We start from the raw sequence: 25449 nt of genomic DNA, 5'->3' as shown, positions 1-25449 counted from the left end.
AAAACAAAAGGAGCATAGTTTAATCGTTATTTGGGCCTAGAGGATAGACTGATAAAGGTACGGTGAGCTTTTTGAGCTAGCAGATATAAATTATCGCAACTATTACTGTTGTTAACATTATTATGTTTAATATTGTTAATATTATTGTTGCCATTCAATTATCGGGTGAGTGTCAAGTAATCAGTATATTCTTGAATCATCTTTCTCTTGTGGAACAGGGTACTTGTAAATATGTGGGGTGCAGTTGGCTTTCTGCACCAGAGACAAATCTTGTGCAACACTACCTTCTAGTATCATTAGACAATCTTGAATTCTTTTCGATACTTTATACAAATTGTGCTATATCAGTAGCCGCATGAGGTGTTAAACTCCTTTTTTTGTGATTTTTATCATTGTCTTACCTTTTAACCAGATTCTCTCTATTAAAGTCTATTGGGAATCTCTTTTGTAGTGTCCACTAGAAATTTGTTTTGTCCACTTTTTGTACTTTGGGTTCTCCACTTGAGACAGTGACAACTATAGATTAAAGTTTAACATCACAAGGACAACATGTAGATTGTGTGAACTGGTTGTGTGAGGCTATGTAAAGGGACTTGTTGGAAATGCACTTCTCTTTGTAGGTCCTTACTCATGTGAAGGTTTTTCTTTCAGGGCTTTTGCCAGAAATTGCACTGTCTGTGAATCCCTTTGTTTGTGGCAATTGTTATAGTAGAACTTCCTTTCCTGAAAGAGTACTACAGTGTTTGAAACATATTTTACCCAACTCACCATCCAATTTCTTTGTTTATTCAAACTTAAGACATTGCTTCTGAAACCCTGTCAAATATGTGCATCTGGTTGAGTAAATCTCTTTTTTGTTTGCTTACATTTTAGAACACTGCATGGCAAAAAATATCCACTTTTGGGAAAAAGCCATATCAGTGCAAAACTTGTGACCAGTGTTTTGTAAAAAAAGGAAATCTACAAAGACATGAGAGATCTCACACTAGAGGAAAGCCATACCAGTGCAAAACCTGTGACAAGTGCTTTCATAGACAAAGAGATCTAGAGGTTCATGAGAGATCCCACACTGGAGAGAAGCCATACCGGTGTAAAAGCTGTGACAAGTGGTTTAGTGATAAAAGAAATCTACATAGACATGAAAGATCCCACACTGGAGAGAGGCCATACCAATGCAAAACTTGTGACAAAGGGTTTGCACAAAAGGGTGATCTACATAGACATGAAAGATCCCACACTGGAGAGAGGCCATACCAGTGTAAAAGCTGTGACAAATGGTTTAGTGATAAAAGAAATCTACATAGACATGAGAGATCCCACACTGGAGAGAAGCCATACCAGTGTAAGACATGTGATAAGTGGTTCACACAAAAAGAAACTCTAAAAGCACATATGAGATCCCACACTGGAGAGAAGCCATACCAGTGCAAAACTTGTGACAAGTGCTTTGCACAAAAGGGTAATCTAACAGTACATGAAAGATTCCACACTTGAGGGAAGCCATACCAGTGCAAAACTTGTGACAAGTGGTTTGCACAAAAAAGTCATCTAACAGTACACGAAAGATCCCACACCGGAGAGAGGCCATACCAGTGCAAAACTTGTGACAAGTGGTTTGCACAAAAAAGTCATCTAACAGTACACAAAAGATCCCACACCGGAGAGAGGCCATACCAGTGCAAAACTTGTGACAAAGGGTTTGCACAAAAGGGTGATCTACATAGACATGAAAGATCCCACACTGGAGAGAAGCCATACCAGTGTAAAAGCTGTGACAAGTGGTTTAGTCATAAAGGACATCTACATAGACATGAAAGATCCCACACTGGAGAGAGGCCATACCAGTGTAAACGCTGTGACAAGTGGTTTAGTGATAAAAGAAATCTACATAGACATGAAAGATCCCACACTGGAGAGAGGCCATACCAGTGCAAAACTTGTGACAAGTGCTTTGCACAAAATGGTGATCTAACAGTACATGAAAGATTCCACACTCGAGGGAAGCCATACCAGTGCAAAACTTGTGACAAGTGGTTTGCACAAAAAAGTCATCTAACAGTACACGAAAGATCCCACACTGGAGAGAAGCCATACCAGTGCAAAACTTGTGACAAAGGGTTTGCACAAAAGGGTCATCTACATAGACATGAAAGATCCCACACTGGAGAGAGGCCATACCAGTGCAAAACTTGTGACAAAGGGTTTGCACGAAAGGGTGATCTAATAGTACATGAAAGATCCCACACTGGAGAGAAGCCATACCAGTGTAAAAGCTGTGAGAAGTGGTTTAGTGATAAAAGAAATCTACATAGACATGAAAGATCCCACACTGGAGAGAGGCCATACCAGTGTAAAAGCTGTGACAAGTAGTTTACACAAAAAGAAACTCTAAAAGCACATATGAGATCCCACACTGGAGAGAAGCCATACCAGTGCAAAACTTGTGACAAGTGCTTTGCACGAAAGGGTGATCTAACAGTACATGAAAGATTCCACACCCGAGGGAAGCCATACCAGTGCAAAACTTGTGACAAGTGGTTTGCACAAAAAAGTCATCTAACAGTACACGAAAGATCCCACACCGGAGAGAGGCCATACCAGTGCAAAACTTGTGACAAAGGGTTTGCAGAAAAGGGTGATCTAACATTACATGAAAGATCTCACACTGGAGAGAAACCATACCAGTGTAAAAGCTGTGAAAAGTGGTTTAGTGTTAAAAGAAATCTACATAGACATGAAAGATCCCACACTGGAGAGAGTCCATACCAGTGCAAAACTTGTGACAAAGGGTTTGCACAAAAGGGTGATCTAACAGTACATGAAAGATCCCACACCGGAGAGAAGCCATACCAGTGTAAAAGCTGTGACAAGTGGTTTAGTCATAAAGGAAATCTACATAGACATGAAAGATCCCACACTGGAGAGAAGCCATACCAGTGCAAAGCTTGTGACAAGTGGTTTACTCAGAAGGGAACACTTCAAAGGCATGAAAAATTGCACTCTGGACAGCAGCCATATTCCTCAGATTACGATGAAACATTTACTTGCTGGATTTGTCAGGAGGAACTGAGCAGTGCATCCCAGCTCATTAACCACTATGAAGAACACATGAATTTCCCTTGATTTTATTGTTGATAAGTCTATCTGATGTAAGATTAAGATTTAAAGAACGTTTGAGTTTTGCAGTAAAATGAATAATTTTGATATTTCAGATTGACTATCTTATAAAGTTGGACAGGTGTAGTGTTTAGACATTTTGTTACTGTTATATGGATTTATCGGTGCGAAAAGAATCATGGTACTGTAACATGGCGCTGGTGTAGATTAAAGAAACCTGTTGAGTTTATCTGCACCTATCAGGGTATTAACAGGCCATTATTACAACAGGTACAGCTATTACACCTGCAGCAGGCCAAATGCTATATGCTATGCCACTTTTACAATCTGCATCTAATGACAATGTCATTTCTTTTTAAATAGAGGTTGATTGGTTTTCTTTGTCAGTAATGTTCTTCAATAATCTTACAAGCTAATGTTTGTTTTCTAAGGATGCCTTTGCTTCCTCTTTCCTTTAATTCTTCTTTAAGCTGAGGAACTGTCATTTTTGTAAAGTCAGTTGAGCTCAAAGGCACAGCAGAGTGAATTTGAGATGCAACAGTACTTTAACCACTTTGCAGATTAGATAAAGGTGTAGTAATTTCAGGCGGTACAGTTTTTTCTTTTTCGGAATATGTCCTCTTCCCAGTACTCTAGTTTGTTTCTGATAGGATCTGGGCTCCCATTCCCTTTTTCTTAAGTGCCATTAACATGACTCTTGATGAAGAACATCTCCAATATAGTCCCACTTGTTGAATTTCCAGAAAACGATGGACCCTGCAACATCAATGTTCCTTTCAACTCCTTGCTCTGTAAATGTTTTTACTACTTGGTACATTTGGAAAAGCCATGGGATATATGGGAAACCATAATATGAAGGTATTGGGTAACTCTCTTTCACTTGTAACCTTCCCTTAATCCTTTGAGAGAAATGAAATCACTCACCTATTGTTTTGCTTTCAACCAAAACTCTGTGGGGCTGGTATTCGGTTGCCAGTTTCTGAGATTTTTTACAGGGCTGCGAAGTACACCCATATTTTTATGATCTGTTCAGCAGTTTCAGGCCTCAAGAAATCATTCATTTTCTCTGGAAGGTGATACAGCATTATTTTCTTATCATTTCTTATGAGACTTATACATTTGTGAACAGAACTTTCTTTGCCATCTGCATTTTTCTTTCCCAGACATCAAAAGACACTCCACAAGACCTTCTGCTGTGAATGAACTTATTTAGGTGTGCCTGTTTGTTGATCAGGTTTTCAATACTCTCCTAAATATCCCAATCATTAACTTCTGTTGTTAAACTGGCAGGTAACACTTATCAGTTATTCTTAAAAGCAGGTGAAGTTCATCAACAATTATATGATCCAATTCAATGTCCAGAAGGGGTTCCTTACAGCAGCCATAATCATTCTTTGATTTTTTGGACATTTCTTTCAATTCTTGTAAATACCTTGAAAGTGGCTTATGAATTGAAATAACTTAAATGCTGATCTATTTTCCATCTATCATCCTTTTGGATTTTACACCATGCACATGCATAGTTAGCTGTTGCTCCATTTAAACCTAGCATGCAGAGAATGAATTTATAATTACCGCAATGCATGGTCCCTAATTGTTCCTTTCAACAGGGCATCGTAATCTAACACAAGCTGTAGGCCAGGGAAAACTTGTGAGGTTTTCTCAGAGGGTCCTCAGTGATAATTCTATGCTATTCTTTTTACAATGGAGAGGGTATTTCCAGGGCGAAAATTGGTTTCGTCTCCAAAAATTTAGCTGCATATCATTATTGAATCTGTTTATCAAACAAATTTTAAACATGTTTAAGCTTTGGTGTGAACGGGGTATAAGCTCCGGTTTACTGAACTCAACTACTTTTGCATATTCATGCTGACAGTTCTCTCTGTCATCCGACATTTTTTTAAAAAACCCGGGAAAATGTATTGTATTCCAACTCGGAAAACAGGAGGAGAGGCTACCTACCTAGAAGAAAAATTTTGAAAATGGTGGACAAAGTAAGGCTGGTGTCAGCATGATTGCAGGAAGGGTGTTTGAGCGAGCGCAGAGCGCATGAAAGTGACACCTGGATGAACTCGTCTTGTTTGAGAAGAAAATATTAACCCTTTTTCCAGGGACGCTGGGAACCGTTAATTCTAATTTTAATGGGCCGTTTTCAGTAAAGAAATCGATGATGGCTTTCAAACAAGAGATTCAGATTTAAGGACATCAAACATGAGCACAGAGCACTTACGTGGAACGTTTTAAGGTAGCACGTTTAGACAAATTTAAGGGGAATTAGAGAAGAAGTATGGGGGATTTTTCAGGAACAGGAGGAAATTTCAAAAGCGTTGGGAACCGTCGATTCATCAACTCTTTGTAAAAAATATTGCTCAAAGGCAAAAGGAAATATTCTTCATTTAAATTGGATTTGGCGACCTGACAAAAGTTTTATTCATAAGCTATGAAAGGAAGGTTTTGACTACGCTAAGTTCAGTTTTCACTGTTTTCTCTGTAATTTCAAACGCACCGAAATACAACATATCAAACTCATGGGGTACGAATAGTCTTAACATGAATGTAGTGACCACGCCCACTTCAACACCCCACTCAAATCGAGTGTAATTTTCGAATGTTTTACCATCGTGCGGATTCTCTACGTAAAAAGCACTCCATGTACCTCTGAAATATTAAACTATAATATTGTGGCTTTCTATTTCGCTAATTTTCTAACTTGAAGGTAAAGTTTTTCCCTCGTCATTTTTACCTTTTCTCCGAGCGGTTGCGTGAAATTAACAAGGCGTTTTTGATAAAAACACGACCGAGCGAAGGGTCTCGGGCGATATCTCTTTTACGCAGGCGCAAATTAAAAATGTACCGCCAGAATCAAAAAGAGGAACAAATTTCCTTTGTTTTGATATGTAAAGTGTCGAACAAAAAGCAGATTTACCTTCGTCAAATGGCGTTTCAAAACAGCTGTATCTTCCTCCTTTTGATTTTTCCTGTTTTGTAAGCGTGAAAGCAGAAGGAGAGGGATCGGGAAACTCAGAAAGTGCCTCGGGAATTAATCTGCCATCGTTTACATACAAGATAAACAAGTAAGATTTGTGAAGTTCGTTGAAGTATAAAGTCTAAATAAATGCCTTTTTAAAGCTTGTTTGCTGGATTTTTCGTAAACTTCCCTGATTAATTTTTCGTTTCAGCTTACTAGTCTATACTATTTCAAAGCAATGTCAAGACGAAGACGGAGAACCATGAGTCGGTCCTTTCAACAATCGTAAACAAAGTGTTTGAGCAATCAGGTATACGAGGTGTAATAATCAATAGCCGCATATCAGAAGTCTTCAAAAAGAAAGTATTCTGCCTTCAGAAAGCTGTCAAGAAAGCTAATAATCGTGGCGGAAGGCAATTAAACGGGCCCTCAGTATCGATTTAATATCATATCGATCTCAATATCATACAGTTTTGTATCTTTCTTCCGTGGATTCGCCTTTCTAACGAGGGTGTATGTTGAGAATTCATTGCAAAATCGCTTTGTGTTTTTTAATTTCCCTCTTTGACCTGTCCGCCATTTTGAAAATTCGTAACGGAGAGCATGCGCATTACGTGGGGTTAGTGGTTGCGTACACCTGGAACCGAGGAAAAACAAATGTTCGTCGCACTCGGGAAAGAGTTTGATATGCTAAGTCCACAAAGTGATGCGATTCGCATGCGCGGCGGCCATGATGTAATAAATTGTTCGCCATGAACTGTCTGGAAATACCTTTGCTAATGGCAATTATTATGATAAAACATCCATTCATGTAGGACTATTACTGTTTGAAGTAAATTTTTCACCGAATTCTGCCAATTTTCTCTGCCTATTAAAACCTAATCTATTGGTACTGAGTTTCAAAGGTAACATCTTGTTAGATATGTCCTTCCTTCGGTTGAATAAATAGAGAATAATACATGGGCGCGCGTAGATATGGAATTTCTCTTCGAGTGTTTCACTCGATAGCTCACGAGTGAGATGTCAAGTTGTGTTGATTGAACCATGATTGCAAAAACAACAATGGTCGTAAAGTCGACAGAAGACTTCTTTCAGGTAAACAGCCAAAATCGGCTGATGGAAAAACTTCCAGTTGTCGATTTTCATTCTCAGCCGAGAAATGCTAACATCAAAGCCACTGAATACGTAACTTTCGGTTTTTCCTTTTAGTATATTGGTTTTCTCCCCCTTCTAGAAAAGTTTGAACCTCACCGTCTGTCGCGATACGGAATTTTTCAGTATTTTAGCCGCCACAATCCGAGAACGTTCCGACAAACCACCTAATATTGAGAACCGGGAAGGCTTTGTCGATCATTCATCAAATTGTCCGAGTGGCGCCAAAGGCGAGTGACGTGTCAGTAGCTGATTGGCTATATCAACACACGTGAAAAAATACGAAGTTTTTTCACGTGTGTTGTTACGGCTTTTCTCAGGGCCGGAAATCCCTGTATAACACCGCAATTTATGTGATAAAAAACTTTTTTCGGAAATTATGAGTAAGTATCAATGTAGAAGTAACTTTGATATTCATAACATAGATTCTTGTTTTACAATAAGATGTTTTCAGTTTTTAGAGTACCCACTGACCAAAGTACTTAGGGTGCGTTCCTTTGGGAGAAGCCGGATCTCGATTTCTGATCTGTGGCGTTCCTTTCGAGCGAATCCATTTTCAGATCAGTGATCTATCAAATCCACTCTGGACAAGGATTCATCGGATCACTGATCTACGTGATCTATAGACGGATCATTGGATCATTGATCCAACGCGTTCCTTTGAGCGAAGGATCCGAAATTAATCATTTTGCCCAGCGGCGCTCAATCTCAAACAAGTAGGTTCTTCATATATTGACAGGAAAGATTGTTGGCAATCGCTCCACAAATTCTGCGATAAATACGAAATAAAATCAATTTTGTAATGTTAAATCGAGCGGCCACTGATCGCAGGCATTCAGGGTTCCCAAGTATCCGTATCTTAATCAATACTTGCTTCTGTAAGTCAGTAGCAGATCTCCCACCACTCCTTTGCCCATGAGGCAGACCTAGGCAAGTAGCTAACAGGCGTTCTTTACAGCTGACTGTAGTTCTTGACATCCGAAAATGACTTTAAAAATCTGAAACAATGTAGATTAGTTTAATACGTTCGAAGTAATTCTCAATGTGGATATGACTCTGCCTCTCCCCTATAAAAAAATAGTAATTGTAGTAAAAGTAATCTTGACAACTTCTCACTTCTTGTAGTATTGAATCATCGGAAAGTTCTTTTATTAACGAAAGAACAGCTGTTCTATCCACAACACCAATTCCAATTCCGCTTACGCGCCTGCTGTCATGGTTACTGATCTGGTGATGACTTTGATGCAACGTGATCTGTGTGATCTTGGATCACAAATCCTAATCTGGAACCTCCCAAAGGAACGCACCCTTAAATTTCCCATAAATACCAATCTAGGCCTACTGCTCAACCTCTGACTGAGAATCAATCGGGATGACTCCAGGGCCGTAAAGAACTCGGATCAGCAGAAGGAAGGAAAACTTTCACTTGCTTTACCTTTTCATTGGATTCAAATTTTTACATGTGATACCGATCATTATAGTCTATTCAATAACATCTACAACCATACTAGAGTATTAATGTCCACCCACCAGGAATATATCAACAGGAACTCTCACATCCCATATAAACCCTTGGAGACTTCCTTTGCCCGTATTTTTCTTCATTTGAGAACTTAACTAGAGGTTGCGGTGTGCTGGCTAATCGTAGCAAATGAAATTATTGTGTAACGACGCTCTGTCACACGTGATTACGAGAAACGTTCATCGAGTGAAGACAGTCAAACTTCTGATTGTGATACTCTCGCGGACGTGGTGAGAACAGAGTATATCGGGGGAATTTTGAAAACTAAGACTGTTCTTAAAATAAAATGATATACAGGCAGCGTAGGTAGGTATGATGCGTGAGAAACATGAGAGGACGGATATGGCTTTTACTGCAAGTGTCATCTCCCGCAGCGTTATTTCCCCGAGTCTGTTGGGAATGTGTGAAAGCATGTCAAACTGTAGGAGATCAACTTATCATCGCTAGTCATTGGGGTCCTGGTTAGTGTTGTTATGCGACTCCATAACCTTTTAAACTGTAGAGATCAAAGTGTCATCGCTCGTGAATGGAGTCCTGGTTAATGTTATGAATGTCGTAATATGATTTTTTAATCTTAATAAAAGACTCCATTCTTTTGCCTGTTGTCCTGTTGTCTTAACCGGCTTTCAACCACGAGTTGTTTGTTAGTGGTAGGATGGCATGTTCTTTCTACGACATATTTGTGGGTATGCAGCTATCCCGTATGGTGAATAACTAAAAGCGCTTTCCAGTAGCCTGTTGGTAAACGGCTTTCTCCCAGATCTTCACGGTCAATTGATTTCGTGGGCGTATCGAAATATCGAGCCTGACACCCTTAACGCTTGCGTACTTGTCTTCAATTATTCTGTCAAAAACATCATTTAGATTTCGAGCATGTCTAATCAACACGACTTATTTAGTATGCGAGGAACTGTGAGAAATGTGAACTTGTAGAGGTGAGTCAGTGGAGTTATGGTTATCCTCCCACCTTTAGATTTTTAGCGCGAACATAGCTTACATACACGGATACACAGGATAGGTACGAGATGAGAGATGAATATACAAAAATGTTTCAGGGATGAGGCCTTCTGTGCCACTTGGCGCGAAGAAGTTAGGTGAAGGTGAAGTTGCTACAATGGAACTTAATAATTGAAAGAAAATGTTAACTAACATACCTTGGTTTTTCAATCATTAATTTTAAGAGAAGGCTTTGGCTTGCAAATAGATCTTAAATTTTAGAAAAAGGGAAAAGTCTCTGCTTAAACTCAAAGCCTAAATGCTGACTCCTAGGTTCCACCAGGCAGTGTCCTAATACAAAGTTTTTTGAGCCACAGCATCCTTGTTTTATTCCTAAGTTAATTTTTGGCCTTTGCCAGTGGACTGCAAGAGTTATTGTTACAATAGCAAACAGAAACTGGCAAAAAGATGAGTCATCTTGGCAGTCCTGCTGATAAAAGATGTGACATCTTCACAACAGGAATACTGATTTGCTAAAGTAACAATGGAAACAGAATGTTATCTTGCATATGCCTAATTCTTCTATTCTTGATTATTTTCTTCTTCCTTTCTTTCCCAATATTTCAACTACAAGAAGGCTTAGGCTCAAATAATTTATTATACCATTTGTGCCTACATTTATGTTATTCTAGATCTCACAATGAACACTAATGTAATAGGGAACACAGTTGTGTGGCAGATGATAATGATCAAATGAATAAGTCTACTGAATTCATTTAAAAGTACTATGTTTACACACTAGATGGACGGTACCATTGACACTGATAAGTCTCAAAACAGGTCAAAGCCTATCATTTGGTCACATAGAAACACACCCAAACTACTATGTCATGCACCAGGTCTGTTAGTAAGGGCTATTCTTCAGGGTTCTGATATTCAAAATTATACCAGAGTTAAGATAGTGTGCACTTATTTCTAAGAACTCAGAAAACAACACACCAGAACAGATGGGTTCTCAAGGCAACCCACCCAGTTTTAACTTTGTTTATTTACTTTTAGATGTGCAAACAAGTTATACTTGGTTTTACTTCCAATTGGTCAAGAAATTGGCATTGAGACTTTGTAGCTAATGTCTAACAATGGAAAGCCAATAATGATGATAATTAGTTATTATTACATAAAACTATACCATAAAATTTGACACTGAGTTACTGAAAACAACTCATACTTCATAATATGGGATTAACACAAACATGCTGGCACACATTTTGCAATTTATTTCCTATTGTATACCTGGCCATCCATCCAACATTGTGGCCTTTCTGTGCTGCTGGAACTGTTTTTGTGATAAATTTTTTTGTTTTTAATTTACTGTGGTGTGACTTTCCCTAATCCTGCTGCTAACTGTGGAAGAGGGCAGACTAATTCAGAGGGTTTCCACTAGCAGCCTACAAGCAGTTTTCTTTTTGTTTCCAACCAAAATTGATCATCTCAAGGTGATATTTGTCTCTGTTGACAGGTATCAGCAAACTAGCAAAAATGTGTCATTTTGGCTGATCCAGAATTATCCATAGCCATTAGTTGCCCCCCAAGCGATGGGAGGTGATGGAAATTCTATGGACTAGGGATCTAAAAAAGGCTGCCAAATGGTGCGAAGAAAAGTATTGAGGCTAAATTACATGCCTAATATGATTTTCATGTTTTCACATGTGGATCATTATTAGCAAGTATTTCCTCTGACAAAAACATTGCTAGAGTTAAACACTTGCTAAATTTTTGCATCTGTAATTTAACACAATAGCTGCCACTGTCACCAAGAAACAAATATCTTTTAACTGAATTTCAACTCTGGTTGACTTTATTTTTTAAAAATGTGTATATATTTAAGTAAGTTAGTTAGTTACTTATTCATTTAGTTATTCATTTAGTTATTTACTTATTCAAGTCTTTTTGTTTTGATTGTTCTGAATGTTATTGCTGTGAGAACAATTAGGAGAAGCCTATCTTAGACAAAACCTTTTCATATATTTTCCTTGATCAGAGCTATATTTTATGTATTCAATTTAGACTTAACTCTAACACTGTTGATAGAGATACACAGAGGGTAGGCATGGTTGCCACAAACAGAACTTTCCAAAATTCCCTGACTATTAAGGTACTGACCTATCCATGATAAAAATAAAATTTCCCTGATGAAATGGATACAAAATGTCCAGTCTCCTCTTCTTCATTAAAACATTGCTGAGATCATCTGAAATATTTCTTCCAGCATGGTATGAAACTCAGTGGTGTAAAAACTTTAATTTCCCTGACTTTTCCCTGACCTTGAAATTTCTATCCCTGGCCATTTTTTGATCTGTGGTAACCTTGGTGGGGCAAGATCAACACTACATAGCAAGATAGAAGGGAAAATGCTCAAAGCTCAATGACTGTCCTTTTCGGACGAAAGTTTTGCCTGTCAGCTTGGCAAATAGAAATAAACGAATTCCCGCTAAATCATTTCAGAACGTGGCAATTTCAAATGGGGATTCCTTGCCTTATTTCACGTAAATGATTGTAGTTTTTTTTTCATTTCATCATAAAAAGGAGACGAATTTTGAGGGCTAGACTCTCCCCTCCCCCTATGAGTTTATGTTGAAGTCAACCCCAGGACGTTTTGTACAATGCAAGACAATGCTAGTTTGATTACGTTCAGCTTCAGTTCGGTGATATCGTTTTTTGTAACAAACTGCTCATTTTCTGATACCTATTTTATTCTATTTTGACGCTAACCGAGTACCTACCTTGGTTTTGTCCAGGGTCTTTTTATTCTGTTCGACTAATGCTTTCCATTTGCCATAATACATTCGCGCCAATCCCTTAGCGCGAGAATATGCATCTCTTTCCTTTTGTGTTCTCATTTCTCTGTTCTCCCTTTCCCTAGCTGTCCTTGACAATCGTTTACGTTTCCTCCTTTGATTTCGCATCCTGCGTTTTTCTTCAATTGTATTTTCCCCAGATCGTCGTGGCATGATTACTTTGCCAAGCACGCGCCAAGCGCGCGCTTTTTGTTGGCGATCGCCTTCGGTACTCGATTTCCTGTGGCTGAGTTTGTGCCCGCGTTTCCATACCGATATAATGTTGTAGAAAATTCTAGTGGACAGCGGCCTATCTCAACGCGATAAAACGATAAAAATTAACCGGAAAGCTTTATTCGCAGTGAATGTACAACTACGAAGAATTAATGTGGATGAAACAGGGTACAAGGTTTGTGCAAGGACTACCAGAAAAAAAAAAAGCAGTTGAAATCCTCCAAGTATAAATTTTAATGTAAAATGCATTTTCCACGCGTTTCAATATCACCCGACCTGCCACAGACATCTGATCAGATTTATTTATTATTCCCTCATCGGTAGTAGTACATCCTGTGCCAATTACGTAAGTGGAAGTCATGTTTATTGACAAAGTTTGACAAGCGATGACGTGTCACTGATGCCTAACATTCCCTCATCGGAAAATTGAGACATGTATAGGTCTGTTGGTGTTCTGGTTCACTTTCAGTAAAACGACATTTCTGTCACAAAGTGCCGAGATTATGACGCCTTGCGGTAAGCATATTGAAGCAACCTGGAGCGCTACCAGATACTCCAGAAAAAAAGCCCATACAAAGCCTTAGAAAAGTTTTATAAGGCTTTGTATGGGACAACGGGAGGTACTTACAGTGCACGCGTTTTCCGTCCTGTCATGCCTCCTTGTCCCAATGCTCAATCTTGTTCCCAGTGTCCTCTCTTCCCTGTTCAAATGAACAACCTTGGGGAACCAGTAAGTGAGGCGGCAGTTACAAGATAACGTCGGGGCTGTCCTGGTGTACCGGTACACAAGGGAATTCCTTTTGTTTTCATAACCATACATGGAGTTATGACGCAGTTCGTTAATGTTTCCTTCTTTTGTGTGCCGGTACACGAGGACACAACTATAACGTCGGTTTAATGAGGAGACAAGGGCAAATTACTTTGGAAAACATAAAAACTTGTAAGGTATGAGTGCAATGTTAAATTTAGCTTATTTCCCACGATGGTAGTAGTAGTTGGGTATATACCTAAATATTTTATATTCATCTGGGTTTCCTTTTCAAATTCGATGGAGTTACTGCTATCAATTAAAAGAACTGAAGTAGTTTGTTTTCATTTGAAATTTACTTTGGAATGTCTCAACTGTTAAAATGTTTCCATTGCCAAAAGCATATGAGAGAGTTTCCTTACTAAAGAAATTTTACACTTAATAAGTTATTTGGGCAACAGATAATTTGGAATAAAATAGATGAATGTACTTTGATGAAAGCAAGGTTCAAAATAACAGCCGGCTGCCGGCGGCAGCCGCAACTTTTAGCGCACTTATCAGCGATTTTTCACCGAAGAACTAGAATTTCATAGCAAAATATTACGCTTACTGATCGTCCAACTGAAGTAAAAGTCGCTGTGATGCTATGATGAACTTTTCATGTTAGGCAATTATGCAGCCAAGAAATGCGTGAAAAGCTTTTCGGAAACCTAAACGAGTATAAAGTTTCGAAATTCGAAGCGTGCTACAGGGAGTATTTTTGTTTACAGTATTCAGCTTTCCACGTATTTGTTGAAGCGTGAAACATGCAAGTTTGTGTAAACACCGTCACATTATCGTGTTTACGTTTCCGCACTTACATACTACCTTTAATCAAGATTTATTTTCTGCCAAATCCTGTTCAATGTCGTTTGCAAAGCCTTCTTACACGTTCAAATTAAAGTCAGTACTGTACAATACGGATTTCCCATGGAGAAGCGCGACAGTTTGTCTCGACAAAGTTGTATATTTCACGCTTAAACAAACACCGAAAAATTGAGCCGTTTGCAACGTTTTCTTAGAAAAGGAATTGCTGCCACAAAACATGTTGATCAAAGTAAAGATTCTGATGCTGAAATTATTTTAAGCAATTTAAGGTAAATGTTCCTTTTAGTACTGTTAATAAATCATATTGAGTATTGAAGACATGTGCTGACTGCCCATTTATTATTGACAGTTAGGAAAACAATGAGCCTTGACAAAAGCCTACAAATTCACGTTAAAAGCTGAAAAATTATTTTCAATCCTGAAAAGTTATGGTTTTACTTCGAGTGAAAGACCAAAAACTTAAAGATAAAAAACAGGTAAAATTATACAGGTAGGAAACGTTTATACTCATTGAGAGGATTGGATGTAGGAGTGTTGATGAAAGAAGGTAATTTTTCTATTTTTATGGCTATTACCTCATATAGGAGGCGAAGCCACACATGTCGTTGAAATGAGTCAGTGAGTTAGTAGTTTCCTGGTGCTACTGATTGTTTATTTCAGAGCACTAAAGAAGACGATAAACATCTAAAAATCATCTCAGTATGGTGCGTAAAAAATCAAAGCTTTTCCTTGCATAAATATCTTTGAAGATGTGATTAGGGCATTTAGAGGAATTTCCTTTCGGTCAAAAGAACGCATTTTAATGCTTGAATTAGGGAATTATGCCCAGGAGATTGAAAAGTGAGGTTTTTTTTTTTAGTCCGTGCTGTGACACTACATATGATGATAAAACTTCTCAAAATAATTTTACACTGGTGTCTCAGCCACTTAATTGATAACAAGACTTTTCATGGCATAAATATGTGGATAGGTGATCTATTAGTCATACAAGCCCTGAAGACTAATTTTATTTATTTGAAGAGGGAGCATTTTACCATTTCAATCTGCAACTTACACCTAAAAGAGCTGCTAAATTTGTGAAGGGAGTGTTGTCTGAAATAAGATACCTTGGGTTTAACATGTGACCAGGAGAAGGGTGAGATGCTGGAATATCCTATAATGGGGAATGTCTTGTTGTATGAATCAAAAGAAATTGCGGTGAAATGGGAAAATGAATTTTATTCAGCAGGCAAAATCAAAAGGAGCATAGTTTAATCAATATTTGGGCCTAGAGGATAGACTGATAGAGGAACTGTGAGCTCTTTGAGCTAGCAGATATGAATTATCATATCTATTACTATTGTTATCATTATTACATTTAATATTGTTGATATTATTCTTACCATTCAATTATCAGTTAAGTGTCAAATAATCAGTTAAGTGTCAAAGAATCATCTTTCTCTTGTGGAACAGGGTACTTGTAAATATGTGGGATGCAGTTGGCTTTCTGCACCTGAGACAAATCTTCTGAAACACTACCTTCTAGTATCATTATACAATCTTGAATTCTCTTCCATACTTTATACAAATTGTGCTATATAAATAACACATATAGTGTTAAACTCCTTTTTTTTTTATTTTTGTCATTTTCTTTTACCTTTTTTTTAACCAGATTCTTTCCATTAAAGTCTATTAGGAATCTCTTTTGTAGTGTCCACTAGAAATTTCTGTTGTCCATTTTTTGCACTTTGGGTTGCTCCACTTGATGGTGATAGGTGGAGTGACTTTTCCATTAAGACAAGTTCATTGAACAAATAATTGTTCACACAATGACAACTATAGAGTAAAGTTTAAAATCACAGGGACAACATTTAGATTGTATGAACTGGTTGTGTGAAGCTATGTAAAGGGACATGTTGGAAATGCATTTCTCTTAGCATGTCCTTACTCATGTGAAGGTTTTTCTTTCAGGGCCTTGGCCAGAAATTGCACTGTCTGTGAATCCCTTTGTTAGTGGCAATTCTTATAGTAAAACTTTCTTTCCTGGAAGAGTATGACTGTTTAAAACATATTTTGCTCAACTCACCATCCAATTTCTTTGTTTATTCAAACTTAATTCATTGCTTCTGTAACCCTGTCAAATATGCACATCTGGTTGAGTAAATCTCTTTTATGTTTGCTTCTTACATTTTAGAATACTTTAGCATGGCCAAAACATCCACTTCTGGGAAAAAGCCATACCAGTGCAAAACCTGTGACAAGTGCTTTCATAGACAAAGAGATCTAGAGGTTCATGAGAGATCCCACACTGGAGAGAAGCCATACCAGTGTAAAAGCTGTGACAAGTGGTTTAGTGATAAAAGAAATCTACATAGACATGAAAGATCCCACACTGGAGAGAGGCCATACCAGTGCAAAACTTGTGACAAGTGCTATGCACAAAAGGGTGATCTAACAGTACATGAAAGATTCCACACTGGAGAGAAGCCATACCAGTGCAAAAGCTGTGACAAGAGGTTTACTCATAAAAGAAGTCTACAAGTTCATAATAGATCTCACACTGGAGAGAAGCCATACCAGTGCAAAACATGTGACAAGTGCTTTGCACGAAAGGGTTGTCAAACAGTACATGAAAGATCCCACACTGGAGAGAAGCCATACCAGTGCAAAACATGTGACAAGTGCTATGCACAAAAGCATGATCTAACAGTACATGAAAGATCTCACACTGGAGAGAAGCCATACCAGTGCAAAGCATGTGACAAGTGCTTTGCACGAAAGGGTGAACTAACAGTACATGAAAGATCCCACACTGGAGAGAAACCATACCAGTGCAAAACTTGTGACAAGTGGTTTAGTCAGAAAGGAAATCTACAAGTACATGAAAGATCCCACACTGGAGAGAAGCCATACCAGTGCAAAACTTGTGACAAAAGGTTTAGTCAGAAAGGAAATCTTCAAGTACATGAAAGATCCCACACTGGAGAGAAGTCATACCAGTGTAAACCTTGTAATAAGCAGTTCACTCATAAAGGAAATCTACAAGTACATGAAAGATTCCACACTGGAGAGAAGCCATACCAGTGCAAAACTTGTGATAAGTGGTTTACACAAAAAGAAACTCTAAAAGCACATATGAGATCTCATACTGGAGAGAAGCCATACCAGTGTAAAACGTGTGGTAAGCAGTTTATGCAGAAAAGAAAACTACAAGTACATCAAAGATCCCACACTAGAGAGAAGCCCTACCAGTGTAAAAGCTGTGACAAGTGGTTTAGTCGTAAAATAATTCTGAGAGTACATAAAAGATCCCATGCTGGAGAGAAGCCATACCAGTTCAAAGCTTGTGACAAGTGGTTTACTCAGAAGGGAACACTTCAAAGGCATGAAAAATTGCACTCTGGACAGCAGCCATATTCCTCAGATATTTATGACGAAACATTTACTTGCTGGATTTGTCAGGAGGAACTGAGCAGTGCTTCCCAGCTCATTAACCACTATGAGGAACACATGAAGTTGCCTTGATATTATTGTTGATACATGTAAGTCTATCTGATGTAAGATTACAAATACATGGAACAAGCACAATAGGGAAGCAGGTGCATTATAGATATAAAGTTTTGGTGATATACTCTCTTTAGGTTAGACTGAAGTTATATTTTGGTGAAAAAGTAAAGTTTTCTATTTTCCTCTTCACAAATTTCAGTGGATTGTAACCAAACTTGGTTGTTGGGTCATTCACAAATAGCAGTTATTGAAATGATGACAGATTGTGGAAGTACATGTCAATAATGAGAGTAAGCTTGTTGCATGTTAGAGGAGATCCATGGTAAAAAACACAGCAGCAGAAACAAAACACTATTTATTTTTGAATTAGCTTCATGTTAAAGCTCTAATTCGAAGAAAGCATTTGAGTATGTAATTGTTGTGAGTTTTGCTTGTGACTTATTAGTTCAGCCCAGCAGACTGTTAAAAATGGATGCAGAGTCTGCATCAAAGTCTGCTGAAATTCCTTCCATATATTTGGGGCTCACTTTTATTTTTCTCAAATCAAGCAATTTATATACAAGGTCAGACAGATTGGAGTTTTCATTTTGTCACAAGAATGAGATGAAGCCAAAAAAACTCATGAAATTGAATGTTCCCATTAGGATTTGAACCCTCACAGCGTAACATTGTGGCTACTCTCATAACCTAGCTGTCAGAAAAAAATGATGAGGAGTAGACTTTATGTACCAGTTGCATGAAGCTATTTTAAAGGACTCGTTGTTGATGCACTTCTTTCTTTATGTGCTGACTCAAATCACAATTTTTGTTTTTGGGCACCTGCCAGCAGTGGGCATGGTGAACAGTTTCATACAGTCAGCAATTGTTATTGCTGATGCACATGTTGTCAGTGATCAAAACTACCAGCATGGATTTTCTCAGTAGTCAACACGATGGGCATGTATTTCTGCTAGCTCTGAAATGGTAGATCATCAGAGAAAAATGCCTTGGTTATTTCTAGCACTTGTCACAAGTCACAAGTGACTTTTTAAAGCCGATGTAAAGGAGAAGAAAAGCCAACAGTCAGGGAGTATGTTTTAACCCTTAAACTCCCATAAGTGACCAAGACAGAATTTCTCCTTACAATATGAATGCAACATAGAGCACACAAGTGATGAGAATGAAGAAAAATATCAGTTAGAAGATTATCAGTTGATCCAATACCAAATTCTCAAAACTAACATCTCAAGAACTGTATGGCAGAAAGTAAGGAGAATTACTAATGAGATCTTGGGAGTTTAAGGGTTAGAGTTGAATGAGTTATTTCAAGGCAATCACTGGATCACAAAGTACATAAAACTTCTGTTATATTTTGGGAGCTCAAGGAGCTTAATAAGCTTACATTAGAAGAGAAATTGTGATCTAATATTAAAAGACGTTTGAGTTTTGAAGTAAAATGAATAAAGTTGATTCTCAGATTGACTATCTTATAAAGTGGGACAGGTACAGCTATTACACCTGCAGCAGGCTAAATGCTATATGCTATGCTACTTTTACAATCTGCATCTAGTGACACTTTTATTTCTTTTTAAATAGAGGCTGACTGGTTTTCTTTGTTTGTAATGCTCTTCAATAATCTTACAAGCTAATGTTTTGTTTTCCTAGCAATGCCTTTGATTCCTCTTTCCTTGAATTCTTCCTTAATCTGAGGAACTGTCATTTTTGTAAAGTCAACTGAGCTCAAAGGCGCAGCAGAGGGAGTTTGAGATGCAACAGCACTTTAACCACTTTGCAGATTAGAAAGAGGTGGAGTAGTAATTTTAGAGGGTACATTTTTTTTCTTTTTTGGAATATGTCCTCCTCCCAGTACTCTGTTTTGTGTTCCTGATAGGATCTGGGCTCCCATTCCCTTTTTCTTAAGTACCATTGGCATTATTCTTGACGAGGAACATCTCCAACAGAGTTCCTCTTGTTGGATTTCATGAAATTAGTGGACCTTGGAACATCAATGTTCCTTTCAACTCCTTGCCCTGTAAATATTCTTACTGCTTAGTACATTTGGAAAAACCATGGGATATGTTGGAAACCATTATATGAATGTATTGGGTAACTCTTTCACTCATAACCTTCCCTTAATCCTGTGAGAGAAATGAAGTCATTCACCCATTATTTTGCTTTCAGCCAAAACTCTGTAGGGCTGGTATTCGGTTGCCAGTGACTGAGATTTTTGCTCAGGCCACTGCAACGTCCACCCATATTTTTATGGTATTGTCAGCAGTTTTAGGCCCCAAGAAATCATTTTCTCTGGAAGGTGAAACAGCAGTGTTTTCTTATCATTTCCCATGAGACTTGTCCAGTCATGAACAAAACTTTCTTTGCCATCTGCGTTTTTTTTTCCAGACATCAAAAGAAACTTCATAAGACCTTCTGCTGTCAATGAACTTATTTAGGTGTGCCTGTTTGTTGATCAGGTTTTCAATACTCTCCTAAATATCCCAATCATTAACTTTTGTTATTAAATTGGCAGTTAACACTTAACAGTTATTCTTAAAAGGAGGTGAAGTTCATCAACAATTATATGGTCCTATTCAATGTCCAGAAGGGGTTCCTTACAGCAGCCAAAATCATCCTTTGATTTTTTCAACATTTCTTTCATTTCTTGTAAAGATCTTGAAAGTGGCTTTAAATTGACACAACTAAAATGCTGATCTGTTTTCCATCTATTATCCTTTTGGATTTTACACCATGCACATGCATAGTTAGCTGTTGCTCCATTTAAACCTGGCATGAAGAAAATGAATTTATAATCACTACCAGGGAAAACTCTGTTTTTATTTCAATGTGGCCAACAGTAACCTTGGCTTCTGTAATCATACTGTTAATTTCACCAAAAATGCTTCCAAAAAATTCTTTGACAAGTTTTGTGTGGGTGATTCTTTTTTCCTTGAACTTACTAAGGTCACTAATGGGCTTCCCAAGTCGTATCTAATTCAGCAATGCAGGGCCAATTTCAATAAGCTATGCCACATAGACAACCTACCAGGAAAGGCAACTGAGGTAAAAGTTTAACTGCTGTCAAGGAGCACATCAAGGAGCATCTAGAAGAGAGCCTGAGAGAAAAGCCCACGACTGACAAAATCCAAATAAAAATAAATGGTGACAGGGCTCACATGACTTGGAATTCTAGCTTTGTTTTGTTGTCCTTTTCAATTTTATAGACAGGTTGCACTGCACGAAGGGTGTTTGGGCGAGCGCAGAGCGCATGAAAGTGACACCTGGATGAACTCGCCTAGTTTGAAAAGAAAATATTAACCCTTTTGTTAGGGACGCTAGGAATCTTTAATTCTAGTTTTTATGGGCCCTTTTCCGTAATCACTAAAACGTGGAATGACCTACAACCACCTACTATCACCTAAGACCAGTTACGAACACCTGAAACCACCCACAACTTGAGCCTGCGATCGATTTAAAGAATTAACTGGTCATAAGCCGCTTTTCATTAAAGAAACAGCGCTCCGTTTCAGAGGCTTTTCGCGCGGCTCAAAATAAAGACTAACCGAAACCAGAAACGGCGCACGAAAAGCCTCTGGCAGCCAGGATAAGCTAAGAACTAAAATCGGAACAAATTAATGTCAGCATGTAGCAGGTTCCGAGAGCTGATTGACTCGATCTACTTCACATTTGGGACTAATAAGGATGCTGGTTGTAACTGCGGTAATTTTAGGGAATTTATAAGCTACATGCATCTCGCGAGATTAGCAAGTTCTGTTTATCACACATCATTTCAAATGTCACTGTTCTTTTCGTGGTTTCCTATTCTCAGTCAGTTTAATTTTTTCTCTGAATAATACCAACTTATTAAAAAACTGTTTTGTTTTCTTTGTTATACACTCGCTCCGCGGCCCGATTTGAAGCAAATTTAGGATGGTACCCTTGACGTTATATTACGCAACCTCATCAAGTTTCCGACTACCTGCTTGGTGTCCCGAAAAAAGGCTTTTTTAAAAGGGTGAGTCTTCAAATTTCGTTTAAAAGCTTTAAAATCGGAGGTGCATCTAAGATCTAACGGAAGATTATTCCAAAGTTTTGGTGCGGCGCCTACAAAGGCTCGGTCACCAAGAGTTGGAAGAGTCCTGAAGTTTGGATTTGAAAGCAGATATTTGTTATTTGATCTGAGGCTGTAGGAAGAATTGGGTTTAAAGTTTACGAGGGATGATAAATAATTAGGAGCTGTACCTTAGATTGCTTTGTGAGTGATTTTAATAATGTTATATTCTGTTTTAAACGTTACAGGTAGCCAGTGTAATTTGTATAATATTGGTGTGATATGGCAATACCGTGGTGCTAGATAAAGGACTCTTGCAGCTGCGTTTTGAACCCGCTGCAGTTTAGTGAGAGCGCAGTAGGGTAGTCTGTATAAAAGTGAGTTACAATAGTCCAATCTCCTTGTTATGAAAGCGTGGACTCAGAAACTCAGTCTTGGAATCATTGATCATGAGTTTGTCATTGATCATCAAGCTGCGGATGTCACAGAGGCACGCTTCCATTGCTGCAATGGCGGCGTCTTAATCGGAATCATCGTTTGGATTGAATGCCAAATAGATACCGGTATAATCGGCGTAAGTGTGCGCTGTTGGCAAGTGCTGGCTAATGACATCAAAAAGCTCACTGGTGTAAAGGGAGAACAGCATTGGGCCGAGACAGGAGCCTTGTCGCACACCAAACTTCAGATCAAAACTGTCTGACTTTCCACTGCCGATTACAATACGCTGGGATCTATTCGACAGACAGGATTTGAACCACGTTACTGCTTGATCTTTAATTTTAAATTTGTATTCCTAGCGCCGTAGTAACATGCTGTGGTCTACTGTATCAAAGGCAGCGCTTAGATCTAGGAACACTGGTAAAAAGACTTGTTGTTTGTTCATGCTGACGAGTATGTGGTTGCACATGCGCAGTAAGGCAGTTTTCCTACCGTGATATTTGCGGTAGGCTGATTGAAATTCTGGAAGCATCTGATTGGATGACACGTGATCAGAGATTTGTATTGCAGCTACCTTTTCAGTGATCTTTGAAACGAATACGAGATTGCTGACGGGCTGGTAGTTTTTCTTTATCAAGTCTATGTTGACTTTCTTTAACTTTGGTCTCACTAAACCCTCTTTCCGAATGTCAGGAAAGTGACCACTACTAGGCGAAAGATTAACCATGTTGGAAATAGTCATTAAAAGTTCATTAATGCAGTCTTTAGCAATCTAGGTAGGTATAGGGTCACTGTCGCAAGTCTTGTTTGGGGCATTCAGCACCAGTTTTTTTATACCTTCAGACGGTATAGGCTGGAAGTTAGTGAAGGGTGTGGCAGCATACGAATGTTCTTGGACGCTACTCCTGGTCGTGTAGTCAGGCTGATTTGACGAGGAGTCAATTCTATCCAGCTTTGAGCGAATGTCGTCGATCTTTTGTGTAAAGAATCTCCCAAAATCATTAGCAAGCATAGTAGGGTCAGAGTGTTTGGGGTATTGTTTCTGTGACGACCCTCCTAGCAGTGCACTGGCCGTCTTGAAAAGCTTTCCCTGATCACAATCGTTTTCATTAATAAGGTTGAAATAATAGTCGCGCCTTGCTTGCTCCATATCGTCATTTGTATGACTACGTGTTTTGATGAATTTAGCCCTGTCTGACTAGAGCCCTGTCCTTTGCCAGATTCTTTCACCCCGTCTACGTAAACGCTTGGCTTCTTTGACTTCGTTATTGAACCAAGGAACCTGCAGACGAACCGTGATGGTCTTCTTCTGAAGTGGAGCATGTTTATCTAAAACGCTGGTCATGGTTGAACCGTAACAGGAAACAAGGTCAGTAAGTGCATCGGGTGGGTCCTGGCATAGTCTCGATTTCCTGAGATCATCCTTGAACAATTCAATGTCTATAAGATGACAAAAGATACAGGAAACGAGCACAACAGGGAAGCAGATGCATCATAGATTTCAAGTTTTTATTTTTGGCAAATGAAATTATTGTGTAACGACGCTCTGTCACACGCGATTACGAGAAACGTTCATCGAGTGAAGACAGTCAAACTTCTGATTGTGATATTCTCGCGGACGTGGTGAGAACAGAGTATTTCGCGGGAATTCTGAAAACTAAGACTGTTCTTAAAATAAAATGATATACAGGCAGCGTAGGTAGGTATGATGCGTGAGAAAACTCCTAGTCCTAATGCTCAATCTTGTTCCCAGTGTCCTCTCTTCCCTGTTCAAGTGAACAACCTTGGGGAACCTGTAAGTGAGGCGGCAGTTACAAGATAACGTCGGTTTAATGAGGAGACAAGGGCGAATCACTTTGGAAAACAAAAAAAACTTGTAAGGTATGAGTACAATGTTAAATTTAGCTTATTTCCCACGATGGTAGTAGTAGTTGGGTATATACCTAAATAATTTATACTCATCTGGGTTTCCTTTTCAAATTCGATGGGGTTACTGCTATCAATTAAAAGAACTGAAGTAGTTTATTTTCATTTGAAATTTACTTTGGAATGTCTCAACTGTTAAAATGTTTCCATCGCCAAAAGCATATGAGAGAGTTTCCTTACTAAAGAAAGTTACACTTAATAAGTTATTTGGGCAACAGATAATTTGGAATGAAATAGATTAATGTACTCTGATGAAAGCAAGGTTCAAAATAACAACCGGCTGCCGGCGGCAGCCGGAACTTTTAGCGCACTTATCAGCGATTTTTCACCGAAGAACTAGAATTTCATAGCAAAATATTACGATTACTGATCGTCCAACTGAAGTAAAAGTCGCTGTGATGCTATGATGAACTTTTCATGTTAGGCAATTAAGCAGCCAAGAAATGCGTGAAAAGCTTTTCGGAAACCTAAACGAGTATAAAGTTTCGAAATTCGAAGCGTGCTACAGGGAGTATTTTTGTTTACAGTATTCAGCTTTCCACGTATTTGTTGAAGCGTGAAACATGCAAGTTTGTGTAAACACCGTCACATTATCGTATTTACGTTTCTGCACTTACATACTACCTTTAATCAAGATTTATTTTCTGCCAAATCCTGTTCAATGTCGTTTGCAAAGCCTTCTTACACGTTCAAATTAAAGTCAGTACTGTACAATACGGATTTCCCATGGAGAAGCGCGACAATTTGTCTCGACAAAGTTGTATATTTCACGCTTAAACAAACACCGAAAAATTGAGCCGTTTGCAACGTCTTCTTAGAAAAGGAATTGCTGCCACAAAACATGTTGATCAAAGTAAAGATTCTGATGCTGAAATTATTTTAAGCAATTTAAGGTAAATGTTCCTTTTAGTACTGTTAATAAATCATATTGAGTATTGAAGACATGTGCTGACTGCCCATTTATTATTGACAGTTAGGAAAACAATGAGCCTTGACAAAAGCCTACAAATTCACGTTAAAAGCTGAAAAATTATTTTCAATCCTGAAAAGTTATGGTTTTACTTCGAGTGAAAGACCAAAAACTTAAAGATAAAAAACAGGTAAAATTATACAGTTAGGAAACGTTTATACTCATTGAGAGGATTGGATGTAGGAGTGTTGATGAAAGAAGGTAATTTTTCTATTTTTATGGCT

At 38.4% G+C, this 25449-nt stretch overlaps 1 protein-coding gene, 2 long non-coding RNA genes and 1 pseudogene across 4 annotated transcripts in view; 3 read left to right on the top strand and 1 right to left on the bottom strand.

Moving 5' to 3' along the window:
* The window catches only part of LOC149039756 (uncharacterized), a 4479-nt pseudogene extending 1268 nt beyond the window's left edge, over nucleotides 1-3211 (top strand).
* A 2475-nt stretch (nucleotides 3212-5686) lies between these two features.
* The window catches only part of LOC149039749 (uncharacterized), a 74162-nt gene continuing 54399 nt past the window's right edge, over nucleotides 5687-25449 (top strand). The window contains exons 1-2 of one of the 2 annotated variants that reach the window (XR_016179807.1): nucleotides 5687-6191; nucleotides 6297-6395. This is a non-coding gene — a long non-coding RNA (uncharacterized LOC149039749). Of the gene's footprint in view, nucleotides 6192-6213; nucleotides 6396-25449 lie in introns of those variants that run through there. The other variant, XR_016179806.1, reaches the window with a different exon arrangement.
* On the bottom strand, nucleotides 11643-12838 carry LOC149039755 (uncharacterized). The gene is made up of 2 exons (XR_016179577.1): nucleotides 12479-12838; nucleotides 11643-12082 (listed from the first exon to the last, which is right to left on the bottom strand). It is a non-coding gene; the product is annotated as an uncharacterized LOC149039755 (long non-coding RNA).
* LOC149039754 (uncharacterized) lies at nucleotides 16340-18282 on the top strand. The gene has a single exon (XM_089182688.1). The coding sequence runs from the start codon at nucleotides 16533-16535 to the stop codon at nucleotides 17883-17885; it is 1353 nt and encodes a 450-aa protein (XP_089038814.1). The 5' UTR covers nucleotides 16340-16532; the 3' UTR covers nucleotides 17886-18282.

The sequence above is a fragment of the Pocillopora damicornis genome, chromosome 9 (genome assembly GCF_964200805.1).
Source record: "Pocillopora damicornis chromosome 9, jaPocDami1.2, whole genome shotgun sequence".
Classification (NCBI taxonomy): domain Eukaryota; kingdom Metazoa; phylum Cnidaria; class Anthozoa; order Scleractinia; family Pocilloporidae; genus Pocillopora; species Pocillopora damicornis.
This window is presented reverse-complemented; position numbering and strand designations above follow the sequence as displayed.

Bases quoted from the DNA above. Each gene is read 5' to 3' on its own strand.
- LOC149039754 (XM_089182688.1), top strand. From the start codon at position 16,533: ATGTTTGCTTCTTACATTTTAGAATACTTTAGCATGGCCAAAACATCC.